We start from the raw sequence: 13,399 nt of genomic DNA on the forward strand, positions 1-13,399 counted from the left end.
CTCTCTCTCTCTCTCTCTCTCTCTCTCTCTCTCTCTCTCTCTTTCTTCCCTACTGCTTAGCACAGTGCCTGGAACATAGACCATGCTTGATAAATGCTCCTTGACTGACTGATTGCTCAATGTAGTAACCCTGGTATATAGCATCCATCTCTTCACCAGTGATCAAACAACAGGTTTGAATCTTAAGAGTGAATTCCTCAAGGATCAGTTCAGAAAGTCTCTTTCTAAGTTAATGTGGCAGTTGGACTTGATTCCCTCTCAGGTCCTTGCCAACACTATAATCCTTTGACTTATTCTGTGAATCCCGCAATGAGTCACATGCCCCAAAAAACTTGGTCTCTTTCTCTGTGTCCAAACAGGAAGGCTGAGGTCCAGGGAGGGCAAAGTACATCATAGGATCATAGATTTAGAGCCAAAAGGGACCTGAGAGGCCATTGAGTCCAATTATCTCATTTTGCAGATGAGTCCAATTATCTCATTTTGCAGATGAGGAAACTGAGGCACAGAGAGATTAGGTGACTTGCACAGGGTGGCATCGGGCATGGGCTGGAGGTAGTCTGTATAAAAGTGGGAGACGGCCCTCTGTAGATAAGTCTAGGAGTCTCAGGATGACTTCTAGACCTCATCCTGCTGGACTGGTTCTGACAACTTCAGGGCTCTCTATGTACTGACTTTTCTTTGCTCCCCAGGGTCTCTATCCTCTGCCCCTGCTCAATAGTGCCATGGATGATGGGAAGGCCACGCTGACCCCTTCCAACACACCGCTTGGCCGCAACCTCTCAGCTCACCAGACGTACCCTGTGGTGGCAGGTATGGGGGGCTGGGATTGTGCTGGGGTGCAGCTGCGGGAGAATGAGGGTTTAGCTAGAAGAAGGATCCGTGAGGGCTCCCAGGGCCGTGCAAGAAGAAGTGGGCTGTGCAGATAGAAATCTGCCCGGGGTAGCCACAGCTCAGCCAGAGGGGTGAGGCCAATCATACTCATGTCCCGGCTCCTCCGGCTCCCAACTCAGGGAAGAATAAGGGCCGGGAGATGCTGTTTGGAAAATTATTTCCTCACCCTGTGGTCCCGAAGCTATAGGGTTAGCACAGGGTTGAAGCAGACCCAGCTTTTGTCTTGCGCCCTTCCATGGTAGCCATCTCATTGACCCCCAGGAGAACCCAGAGCAGGAGGCCTTGTCTTTTCTGGTGATGCTGAGGCCCCCTTCCTCCGAGAGGAGGAGCTCCCGGCCCCCGAATCCATCCCGTCCCCTTTGCATCTCATGTTCTGATTTTGTGCATGCCTTCTCATCCCACCCTCTCTCATTGTTTGTCTCCCTCCCTCCGGCAGATCCTCATTCACCCTTCGCCATAAAGCAGGAAACCCCCGATGGGTCCAGTTCTAGCTCCACCCCTTCCTCTTTATCTAGCTCGGCCTTTTTGGACCTGCAGCAAGTCGGCTCAGGGGGCCCCGCTGGTGCCTCGGTCCCATCCTTCAATGCTTTTCCCCATGCTGCCTCCGTGTATGGGCAGTTCACGGGCCAGGCCCTCCTTGCAGGTATGGACACGGAGGTCCTGGGGGGCCCATGCAGGGCATCGTGGGAGGGGCCATAGGGTTACCAGTCAACCGCCATCCCCCTGTGGGGGCCCACTCCCTTGTCTTGTTTCTTCTTTCCTCCTTTCCACCATGCGGAGTGATTCTGTCTCTCATTTATCTCTCTATCATCTCTCTCCCTCTCTATGTCTCTCTCTGTGTCTGTCTCTCTCTGTCTCTCTGCTCCTCTCTCCACCCCTGCCCCATCTGCGTGGCTCCCATCAGGTCAAGTTAGGTGTGGCATGGAGGGAAGAAGGCACTGTGAAAGGCTTAGGGAAGAAAGAGGCATCTGGTTGGCCTGTTTTCAGAGTCTATCCCCCCAACTAACCCTCTCACTGAAGTCTGCAGGGGCTAGTGGGGGGCAGGGACCAGGAGATCCAGGGGCTGAGTGGTGCTCACTTCTGGCTTGGGTGTAATGATGTTCACTAGAATATCTTCAGGCATGGAAACTGGAGGCAAGGACCTTGTCCAGATGTCTTTCTTCTTTTTTTCCCCAATTTAATAGAAACTTATTATGTGCCAGGCAGTGCTATACACTGGGGGAAGGGAAGAGGGCAAGTATTTATTAAGCACTCTCTATGTGCCAGGTGCCGTGCTAAGTGCTTTACAATTACTGATCCTCACAAGAAACCTGGCAGGTGGGAGATTATCATCCCCATTTTACATTTGAAAAAACTGAGGCAGACTGGGTCTGCTCCAGATCCAGTGCTCTATTTACTACACTATCTAGCTGCCTTTGAGTATGTGAAGGTAAAATGAAACAATGCGTGTCCTCAAGGAAGTTACAGTCAATGGGCAGGGGCAGAGAAGGACCAAGACAACAGCAATATTTGTTGTTGTTCAGTCATTTTTTTCAGTCATGTCTGACCCTTCATGACCCCATTTAGAATTTACTTGTCAAAGATACTGGAGCAGTTTGTCATTTTATTCTCTAGCTCATTTTACAGATGAGAAAACTGAGGCAAACAGGGTTAAGTGACTTGCCCAGGGTCACACAGCTAGTAAATGTCTGAGGCCAGATTTGAACTTGGGAAGAGGAGTCTTCCTGACTCCAGGCCCAATGTATCACCTAGCTGCTAGGTGTACTCGGAAGTAAATGTAAATTATGTAAAAGTAATTTCAGAGGAGTGGGAGTACAGATCTGATATGAAAGACGATTCATTAACAGTAGAAAAGAGGGCACACAGGGAGGGTAGGGGATGGTGCTGGCCCAGATTTCTAGCCATCACACAGAGGGCTGGCCCCGTTTAGGTTTCCATGAGAGAGAAATCGGTGCAGACAACCCAGCAGCATAAACAGCTGGGTAAGCTCACAGTTGTTGACAATGTAAATCATGATTTTCCAAATAGTCTCAGGATGAACATCTGTCCCCAGTGCCTTCCTTGTTTATTGTCTGCTTGGCGACTGGCAATGTCTTTCTCTTCCCGATGCCCGTGTTGAATGCAAAAAAACTTTTTGGAAAAGATGTGAAGGAAACCTGGTTGAGTGTGAAATGGGACAGTAGAGGTAAAGAGGGACATTGAAAAAGTGGATGAAGTTAGTAGAGAGGGGTTATTTAGTCTAGATCAGACAAGGAAGAGGATCTGAGAGAAAAGCAAAACTCCGGAAGCTAGGATGGAATGGACTAGGTGGAATGGGGAGTGAAATATCCTTCTGATAGGGAGTGTGATGTGGTCCAATGGGCAGATGATTCTGTTTACATTTATGATGTGGTAGACTAGGAGAGCATTGTCCTAGCCCCAGCAAGGAGTCACAATAAGTCAAGAATTGTAAGGCAGGAAAGAGGTTTCGTTCAAATACTGATGGTCAGTGGAGGAAGAGGATTCTGGGATTATCTTCTCAGTTGTGACTGTTGCGTGCTTTAAGGTGGGTAGAGCTTGGGATGTGCTGTGAAGGCTACATACATATATACGTATATAAACACGTATGTATTTGTGATGAGAGATGTGGGAGGATATAAGGGCCTTTAGCTGGGAAAACAAAGCAAATTAGTTTTACTATGTATGATATATAGTGTAATATGTATAGCGCTATGTATAGTATAGAACTTGACCTCAAAGGTCCTGAGTTCAAATCCTGACACTTATTTCCTATGTGACCTTGGGCAAGTCACCCTCTCTGGGCCTCAGTTTCCACATTTGTAAAATGAGAGGGTTAGGCTAGATGGTCACCAAGGTAGCTTCCAGCTCTAAATCTATGATCTGAAGATTCTATATGAGATTGATAAGGGAGGGAGGATCAAAAACCGTTTTGCTGTTACTCGATAAAAAGGATTAGGGAACAAATCATCTTTTTCTGTATTCCCAAAGTAAAGATACCTGTCTTTACTGAAGGGGCCCCAGCCTCAGGGAAATATACAGCAGTATTAGTAGAAAATGGGATTCTATGTCTGTTTCTAAATTGAGCTTCCAGATTAGATAACTTAGAAAAAGAACATTCTGGTAGAATGCAAACTCTGTGAGAGAAGGTTTTTGTTTCCATGTCTCCAGCATGCAGCATAGTGCCTGGCCTTCACGGAGCCCTTAAATACTTACTGTACCAAGTCTTTCCATTATATACCAAATATTTAAATGTCAGTTAACTGGCATTAATTAAGTGCTTACTATGTGCCAAGCATTATACAAATACAAATAGAAAGACAGCCCCTGCCTTCAAGAAGCTTACGTGCCAATGGGTGAAGGCAATGCATAAAAGGAAGCTACAAGGTGAAGGCGGAGGAAGACAGGAGTACCAGATGTGAGCATGGCAGAGGGACTTCAGAGTGCAGCCTGGAGAAGAAGGATGTTGGGAATGGCCAGGGGGCCCCCTCCTTAAATGGAGGTTCTGAGAGGAGCAATCAAAGCACAGGGAGAGAGTGGGAAGGAAAGCTGCTTCTTCTGTGTGAATCCCAGGGCCGGAGTGAGAAGGGCTTGAGGATGTTAGAGTTGGGGCACGGTAGAGGAAGTCTGGAGATGGATATTTAAACATTGCAGAACAGAAGGTAAATAAATCCAGCCATCCTGACATTAAATTGTGCACGAGCTACACTCTTATAAGAAGGAAAATAGATATGGGGTAGATTTTTTAAAAAATCTAAAAATATGAAACTCACTTAATACATGGCCTCAAATTGAAAAACTAGTCTAAAACATACTATGGAACCCCTACAAAAACCTAGATGGAAAGAATAATAACTGATAAAAATTATCTATCCTGGCTTCCCTACTTACTCAGCTGCCACTCTAGTGAAGGCCTTCATTTCCTCTCCCTTGGACTATGGCAACAGACTCATAACTTCTTTTCTTGCTTCCAGACTCTACCTCTTCCAATCCAACCTCCACATTGCTGCCAGGTTGTTATTCCCAAAGCACAGATCTGATCACATCAGTCTCCTGCTCAAAAAGCTTCGTAGGCTCCCTATTGCCCCAGGATAAAATAAGAATGCTTTTATTGGGCGTTAAAAAATCATCACAATCTGGCTTCGTCCAGTCTCTAAAGACTAATTTACATTCATACATCTTCCTTATGCGTGCTATGTTCCAGGCAAACTGGCTTGCTTGAGGCTCCCCATACACACCATTCCATCTCCTGCCTTCTTTATGCAGGCTACTCCACGTCTGGGATGCTTTACCTCCTCAGGTTTGTCTCTGGCTCTCTTCAAAGTATAATCAGGGAGGTTTCCATTAATAATGAAGAAAGAGCAATATTCTCTGCACTTGACAGGACTTTTGTTTAAAAAAAAAATGTAGTTACTAGCCCAAGAAGCTTATCAGTTACAAAGACTTAACCTGTTAGATTATAAGTGCCTTGAGGTCAGGGACTATCTTTTTCTTCTTTTTGTACCCCCAATGCTTAGCATTGTGTCTATCATATAGTGGACACTTTGTTGTTCAGTTGTTTTCAGTTGTGTCTGACTCTTCATGACCCCATTTGGGGTTTTCTTGGCAAATATACTGGAATGGTTCACCATTTCCTTCTCCAGCTCATTTTACAGATGAGGAAAGTGAGGCAAGCAGGGTTAAGTCACTTGCCCAGGTCACACAGCGAGGAAGTGTCTGAGGTCAGATTTGAACTCCTGACTCCAAGCCTGGCCCTCTATCCACTGTGCCACCTAGCTGTCTCTATTAAGTAGGCACTTAATAAATATTTATTGATTGACCTGACCTGACTTGACTTGACTACAATGGCGAGCCGGACAAAAAAAAAGCACAGAGGTCACAAAATCAGCATGTTAGCTAAGAGGGGGTAAGTTGACCCATTTGAATGAAGCCCAGCCACATAGGCAGCTATACTTGCCAATCATATGCACGTTATTTTAAACCATGCCTGGTGGCCATTGCAGAAGCTCGTGACCAAGTAGTGACTCAACCCTAGGACCAAAGGATAAGAAACAAACGCAGCAACAACTTCCCTGGGAAAGTTAAAGGACTCAAATAGAATCCTAGACATGGAGCTGGAAGGGGCCTCAGAAGCCACTGAGTCCAACCCCCACATTTTACAAAGGCAGAAATCAAAGGTTTGATTTACCCAAGGTTGTCCAGATTGTAAGTATCATAGGCAGGATTTGAACCCAGGTGTCAGGCAGTTCAAAACCTTCTTTTAGAAGAGTTGGCATTTCTATCCTTCACATTCAAATCTGTTCTTCTAGACATGGGGGAAGTTCCACAAAGAACTTGACTCTGGAGCTGGCCATTTTCCATCTTTTCCCAAGAAGAGGTGTCCCATTGATTCTTCCTAGCTAGTTCTCAGCCCTCTGCTTTTGGTCCCATGGGACCCAGTTTTCCAGAAAAGCTAATGTTATGGTCACAATGCCATGGGTACCATGTTTTAGGAAGGGCATTAACAAGATGGAATGCATCCAAGGATGGGCACCAAATGGGGAGTGCACCAGAGAGATGATGCCATTCTAGGATCAAACTGGGGACATTTAGCCTGGAAAAGAGAAGAGAAATGGAAGAATACTGAGAGCTGTCTTGAAGGACCACAGAGGGCAGAACTAGATATTCTACCTCTGTTTAACATGAGAGAAAACATCAGAGCACTCAGAGCTGTTTGAAAGGGGAGTAGGAGGCTTTGAGAAATAGTGAGTTCTTCAGCTCTGGAAGTGAAGTGAGAGTTGCTGGGGTTCTTGCAAAGAGGTTTCCTGCTCAGGTGTGGATTGGACTTGGTAACTTCCCAGTTCATAGCAGTCTATGAAGAGGCTCCAGTGATAATAATTGACATTTGGGGACATCTTTAAGGTTTGCCCAATGCCTTCCAAGCTTATGTGAGCTTCACAACAGCATTGTGAGGTAGGTATTACAAGCATTATTATGCCCATTTCATAGAGGAAAAAAACCGAGGCTCACAGAAATAGGATCTGGACCTTGGTCTTCCTGATTTCAAGTCCCTGTTGTCTTTTTATTTGTTCAAAGTTGAAAAATTCTGGCCCATTACAGCTTTGGATTTGGAGTCATAAAACCTAGTTAAAATCCTGAGTCTGCTGCTTCTTTATGACTAGGCAAGTGACCCAACCTCTCTGAGCCTCAGTTTCTTTATCTGTAAAATGAGGTCCCTTCCAGTTCTAAATCTAGTCTATGAGATTGTGAGCTAGTTTGTTGTAGAAGGGAATGTCATCGAGGGGTGTGATGATGCAAACAGTGAGAGGCAGCCAGATGGCATGGTGGGTAGTGTGTTGGATTCAGAATGGGGAAGAACTGAGTTCTAATCCTACTTCAGGCACTTACTAGCTGATCGACCCTGAACAATATCACTTAACCACTCTCTGTCTCACTTTTCCCACTTGTAAAATGGAAACAATAGTAGCATCTACCTCCCAGCATTCTTGTTAGGCTGGAATGAGATAACATGTATCAAGTGCTTTGCACACCTAAAAGTGCTATATGACTGTTAGTGATTATTATTAGTTATAATTATATGAAGAAAGATAACGATGGGGTGCTCAGAAGCACTGGTGAAAGCCCTAGAGAAATCAGGAAAGGGTAAGGCTGAAAATTGTGTCTCTAATGACCCTTGAGGAAGAATGAAAGAGAGGGTCAGAGAAGAGACAGAAGAGGCTTTGAGTGAGAGAAATCTGACTGGGGTGGGGAGAAAGGTTAACAGAGGAGAGAAAGAGAGGGAGTGTCCTAGTCTGCAAGGAAGTAAGCTAGGGAATTCATTTTCTCGGAAGAACCAACTGTCCTGAAGTGTGCATTGAATGGATGAAACATCATTGTGACCTGAGGGGGAAAATGAAGACTGAAATCTTGAGCATTGTAGGTAGGCAAAGCTAGATAGAGGTAAGGCAGTGGTTGGTGAGGATGCCCATGGAAAGAGGGAAAGGAAAGAGGGCATTCCAGTTAATGAAGGGTGTAAGATTGAGGGAGGTGACAGAGCTGGAGGGGACCTTAGGAGTCATCTCATCCCATCGCCCTCGTGTTCCATTGAGGAAACTGAGGCCCAGGGTCAGTCTCTCCTCTGAAAGCTAGCTGAACGGCAGAGCTAGGGTTAGGAAACCAGGTCTGCCGATGCCTTGGTCAGTATCTCTTCCAAGTCAGCGCCTTTGCCCATTGCCTAGCCCTGTAGCCCCCTCCCGCTCCTCATCACACACACCTGCACCCCCCTGCCGTGGCTGCACACGTACATTCCTCATTCCTAGACTCACGTGCCTTCTTGTCTCATTAGTAATTCTCTTCTGTTCCTTCCTTCTGGTGCTGTAAGCTGTTTAGCTTTGCAGTTCATTTAGGAAAAAAAAATGTCTGAGTGTTCCAGTCAAAACAATGATGGTTATTTACATTTGAGACACGTTATCCATTTTTCTCAAAACGTATCATAATAATAACAATGATAACAATAATGATAATAATACTGGAGATTTAAAGGCAGGGTGCTGCGGCAGATGGAGCCCAACCTTGGAGTCCTGAAGACCTGGGTTCAAGTCCAATCTCTAACCCTGGGCAAGTCACTTCCTCTCTTAATGACCCAGACAACTTTCTTAAGACTATCCCTTGGAGAACAGATGCCAATGTACATTGGTAGACAGAGTTTCCTCCTGGGAAGTTCTTTAACCCAATGAAATCACAGTCTCAGTCCACAAACAAAACAAAGCAAAAAAAAAAACCAAACCTTTATATTCCTATTATACTCTACCAGATAAATTTCATTTACATTATTTCATTTCATCCTCAAAACTACCAAGTGAGGGGGTAATAATAACATAATAACATAGCACTTGAGAGTTTACAATGTATTTTCCTCACAACAACCCTGTGAAGTAAAGTAGGTAGTACCAGCATTCTTATTTAAGTTTTACAGATGGGGAAACTGAGGCTTGGAGTTGCCCAGAGACCCATAGCTAATGAATGGCAGAGCTGGGCCTTGACCCCAGGAGTCTCTGGCTCCAAGTCTAGCTCTTTTCACTGCCCTGACCTAAACTCAGCTTCTTGGCAGAGTTTCCAGTTCTGATGTCTTTCCATCCGTACCATTGTGTGCTGTGAATTAGAGCCTGCCTAAAGAACCCCTGATTGGGTACAGTTTTGATGATAGATTGTCTGTGTTGCAAGCGAACCTGGCATCCAGAGATCTAAACTTGCAGGCCAAATAATGCATTTCTAATCAGATTTGTGCTACAGGAACTCAATTTCCAGGCAGCCTTTTCAGGAAAATGGCTTTATTGTTCCAAGTAAGGTCTTCCTTACAGCACAATTCCCTGAATTTCCCTGAATTGGAACTTGACTGAGCTGGAGATGGGGGACCACGTACAACAAATAAGCAGTAACAACAATCTGTTTAATGCTTTCTCTCTTATGAAGAGCACATGAGGTCAGGGGTGAGACAGGGTAGGAATTAGGGTCACCTTTTTATGGGGGAGGAGACTGAGCCTTGGAGGCGTTAAGGGGTATCATGAGTCCATGCCAGAGCCATGGGCTTCAGGGGGTCAGGAGAGTATGCAGGTGACCCGAGGATGGTGCCCTGACTTCAAAGGATCTGTCCCCCTACATCCCTCACCAGCATGGTGGGATTGAAAGAGCTCTGGACTTGGAATCAGAACACTTGAGTTGAAGTCCAACTGGGACACCTCCTGTCTAGGTGACTACAAAAAAATCGCAACCTTCCTGAGCTCCAGTGCCCTTTGCTGTAAATTGGGGGTAATACTACTCAGGGGAGCCTGTTAGAGTATATAGGTTGGTTGCTTGGGGTTAGAAAGACCCAGGTTCAAATCCTACCTCTTGACATTTACTAGCTTTGAGCCCCTGGGCCAGTCATGGAAACTTATTCAGTCTCAGATCACTTCCTAGGATGTATTTGCCAAGTCATAGATGGGGCCAAGTTTGCTTTGGAAGAGAGATCATGAAATCACAGACTTAGAGCTGGAATTGATCTAGAGGTCATTAGATCCAACCTCTTCATTTTACACTTGAGGAAACTGAGGCCCAGAGAAGTGACTTGTCCAGGATCACACAGCTAGCAAGTGGAATTTGAAGACAGGTCTTCTTGACTCCAAATCCAGTGCTCTAATCCACTATGTTGGCTCACATAGTCCAACAGTCTCATTTTACATCTGAGGAAACTGAGCTCAGAGAGGTCCCTTGTTTGCATTTGTGCTTCCTATCTTGAGGGAAGGTAAGGAAAATTCTTAGGAAAACTTCAGTGTGCTTTGTAAACATAAACTGCCTTATTTCCTTCCCATCATACACTAGTACAATATAGTATCTAGCTCCCAACAGGCTTTAGGGCAGGAGAATGGTCTATATGGATACTTCAGATTAGGGAAACGGAGGAGTCACAGCTTATCTGCTTTCATAGGGAGTATCAGTTGAGTGGGCAGTACCTTGTGTGATCAGTCACCCATGGAGGGAATGTTTTCCCAAGGGTGGGAGGGAAAGTTAAGGGCCAGCTTTGCTACTGAGGCAGCCACTGCCCAGGAGATGGTCGAGTTAGAGTGCTGGAGGCCACTCAGGGAGGAGAAACAAAATGGAGGAGATGGAGGGCACTTAGGTGGCACCACTGAACTCATATTGGTGCCAGAAAGTTAGAGGTGCGAGAGGAGGACCTGGGGGTGGGGTGGGGAGGCAAGTGGGAGGGATCGTCAGGAGACTGGGAAAGGAAGGAAAGCCTGGAAAATGCTATGGATTGTGGGCAATACGTACATGGTAGAGATTTCTTTATTGTTTGTTTGTTTCTTTTAAACAAGCTTTATGATACAAGGGACCCAGGGACGCTGGCCAATGCTGTATCTTTTTGTGAAGGCCTACAGTCACAGAATCCAGGGACACCTCTGTAATTAAAATAATAATGATAATACTAATAATAAAATTACAACTCTCACCTTTCTGTTATTTATACAATTTATAAAGCATTTGCTACTGTTTCCCAGTGGTGCAGAAACAGATGTGTGTTTCCTGGGGCTGAAACAGTTCCACTGGGGCACAGGACTGATTGTAAATTCCAAACGCCCCATGATGGAGGGTGGTAGAAGACCAGCAGACTGGTGGTACCACCCAGAAGCGAGGTCCACTCTTACCTCACCAAGTCACTGTCTGCTTCTACCCACACCAAGGGACCCACAGCTCAGTCTAGAGACTGGCGTGTCTTTGAGCTTAGCGTTATTGAAGTAGCCTGGGCCTGGAAATCACTCCCTCCTCATCTCTGCGTCTCAGAATTCCTTGTTTCCTTCAAAACTCAGTTAAAACATCAGTCTCTACATAAAGCCTTTCCTGTCAACCCCTTTCCCTAGCTACTAGTGCCCCCCACTCCTAATCACTTTGTTTCTCCTTTTGTGTGTACTTGAATGAATCAATAATCAACAACATTTATTAAGCACCTACTATGTGCCAGGCACTGTGAAAGGTAGGCATGGGCAAACGAAACAAGTGAAGCTATCTAAATCACCTTATCATTTCCCTCAACAGAATGGGAGCTCTCTGAGGGCAAGGACGCTTTGTTTTTGTCTTTGTATTTCTATAACCTAGTACAGTGCCTGGCACATAGCAGGGGTTCCATAAATGTTTGTTGATTGATTAATTAAGGATCAACTGTATGCATGGCACCATGCTAGGCACTATGAGGGATAGAGAGGGAAGCTTCTGCCCTCCAGGAGTTCATGATTTCATTGGTGAAATGACACCAGTGCTCGTGATGTTACTAGAGAGCAATGTAAAAGCAGTTTCCAAGTGCTGATGGCAGACTTCCTGAGCTGGACTAGTTCAGAGAGGAGAAACATCAGTGCGGGGTGGAGCAGTCAGGGTAAGTTTCATAGAGGAGGCACCTTGAATAGGATTTGGAAAGGAGCATGGTGGGGGGGACGGGACATTTGAGGCACGAACAACCCACAGGAGAAAAGACTGTGGACTCTTTCAGAGAAGGAGGTGGTAGAGGTTGAATCCTGGCTGATGGTGGCTTCTTTTTCCATTTTTCTCCAGGGCGGGAGATGGTGGGACCCACGCTGCCTGGATACCCACCCCACATCCCCACCAGTGGCCAGGGCAGTTATGCCTCTTCTGCCATTGCTGGCATGGTGGCAGGTAGGGAGAGTACCTGGGGACCAGAGTTTTAGGGTTATAAGGGAGGGGACCCTACCATGAATAGGTGAAGGTTGGGAGTGGAGAGATGGCTCTCTGGCTCGGAGTTACCATCGGACACTGAAGGGCAGTCCCGGAACTTGTCTTCTTTGGAAGGCAAGCTGCTTTTTCTCTTTGGGTGGTTCTAGTTCCCTGACTGTCCTCAGTTTTGCCCTTTCCTTTCCAAGTTTATGCCAAACTCCAAATTGGGATCAGGCATCATGGCAGGAGCTGGGACATCCTATCCCCAGTTGTCAGCCCCCTAGCATCTCACAATGGCTAACTTACACTTGCTGACAGCAGACATATGGCTTTCCTAGTGCATCAGGGGATCTGGAGAAGCTGGGCCAACCTTGGTGCAGTGGAAGGAATGCTGGGTTGAGAGTTGGGGGGGTGCATGGGGGGATTCAGATCAACATGGCACAGTGGGAAGGTAGATGGATTTAGAGTTAGAGGACATCAGTTTGACTCCCGATTCTGCCATTTATGATCTGTATGACCCTGGGACTCAGTTTCCATATCTGTAAAATGTAAAATCTGACTTCTAAGGTCCCTTGCAGCTGTAAATCTATGATCAAATGAACAAGAGACCTGTAAGGCCCCTTTAAGCTTCAAATCTATGACCCTATGATGATCCTAGGGTCTTTAAGGTCCATTCCAGCTCTGAATCTACAGTTACATGATTCTCAGCTTTCCTTTGTGCTACCCCTGTGACTCACCTAACCCTTCTGGGCCTCAGTTTACTTATCTGTAGAATTAGGGTGTTGGGTTGAGTGCCCTCTATGTTCCCTTCTGGCTCAAGATCTATGTTCCTATGATTAGATGACCTCCAAGGTCCCTTATAGATCTTAATGTATGACCTTTAAAAAGTCCCTTTATCCTGTTTTCTGACCTGTTGGGTGTCCTTCGAGGCCAGGGTGATCACTACCTATTTTGGAATCTGGAGGGGTGGGGAGGTGGATGGGAGGTCCTCCCTGTTTGCCTCCTTCCGTCCTGTTCCAGAGTCTGGTCCTCAGACAGGAAGCACACACTGGAAGAGGATGCCTGACTGGTCCCACTGCCCCCAGCCCCCCACCCCAGGGCTTTCTGTCAGAGAGCAGTGGTGGAGAGAGCTCTCTGACCTCTACTCCAGACTCCTGTTAGAAATAGATGGGCACCTGCTATGCTGAAAAGCGTTCTCCTGCCTCTAGTCCCTGGGGTGGGAAATGGAACTGCTTTCTGTGAAGAAAGAAAGAGAGGAAAGAGGGGGAGAAGGGAGGGAAGGAAGGAGAGAGAGAGAGAGAGAGAGAGAGAGAGAGAGAGAGAGAGAGAG

The 13,399-nt window shown here is 46.1% G+C and overlaps 1 protein-coding gene across 1 annotated transcript in view; it reads left to right on the forward strand.

Annotated features, from left to right (window-relative positions):
* Positions 1 to 13,399, forward strand: part of PAX8 (paired box 8) — a 79,045-nt gene that overhangs the window by 57,840 nt on the left and 7,806 nt on the right. Inside the window, exons 8-10 of the mRNA XM_027845753.1 lie at positions 690 to 810; positions 1,328 to 1,534; positions 11,950 to 12,051. Coding sequence (XP_027701554.1) covers positions 690 to 810; positions 1,328 to 1,534; positions 11,950 to 12,051 — 430 coding nt within the window. The remainder of the gene's footprint in view (positions 1 to 689; positions 811 to 1,327; positions 1,535 to 11,949; positions 12,052 to 13,399) is intronic.

The sequence above is a fragment of the Vombatus ursinus genome, unplaced genomic scaffold, assembly GCF_900497805.2.
Source record: "Vombatus ursinus unplaced genomic scaffold, bare-nosed wombat genome assembly UNPS02015016.1, whole genome shotgun sequence".
NCBI lineage: Eukaryota > Metazoa > Chordata > Mammalia > Diprotodontia > Vombatidae > Vombatus > Vombatus ursinus.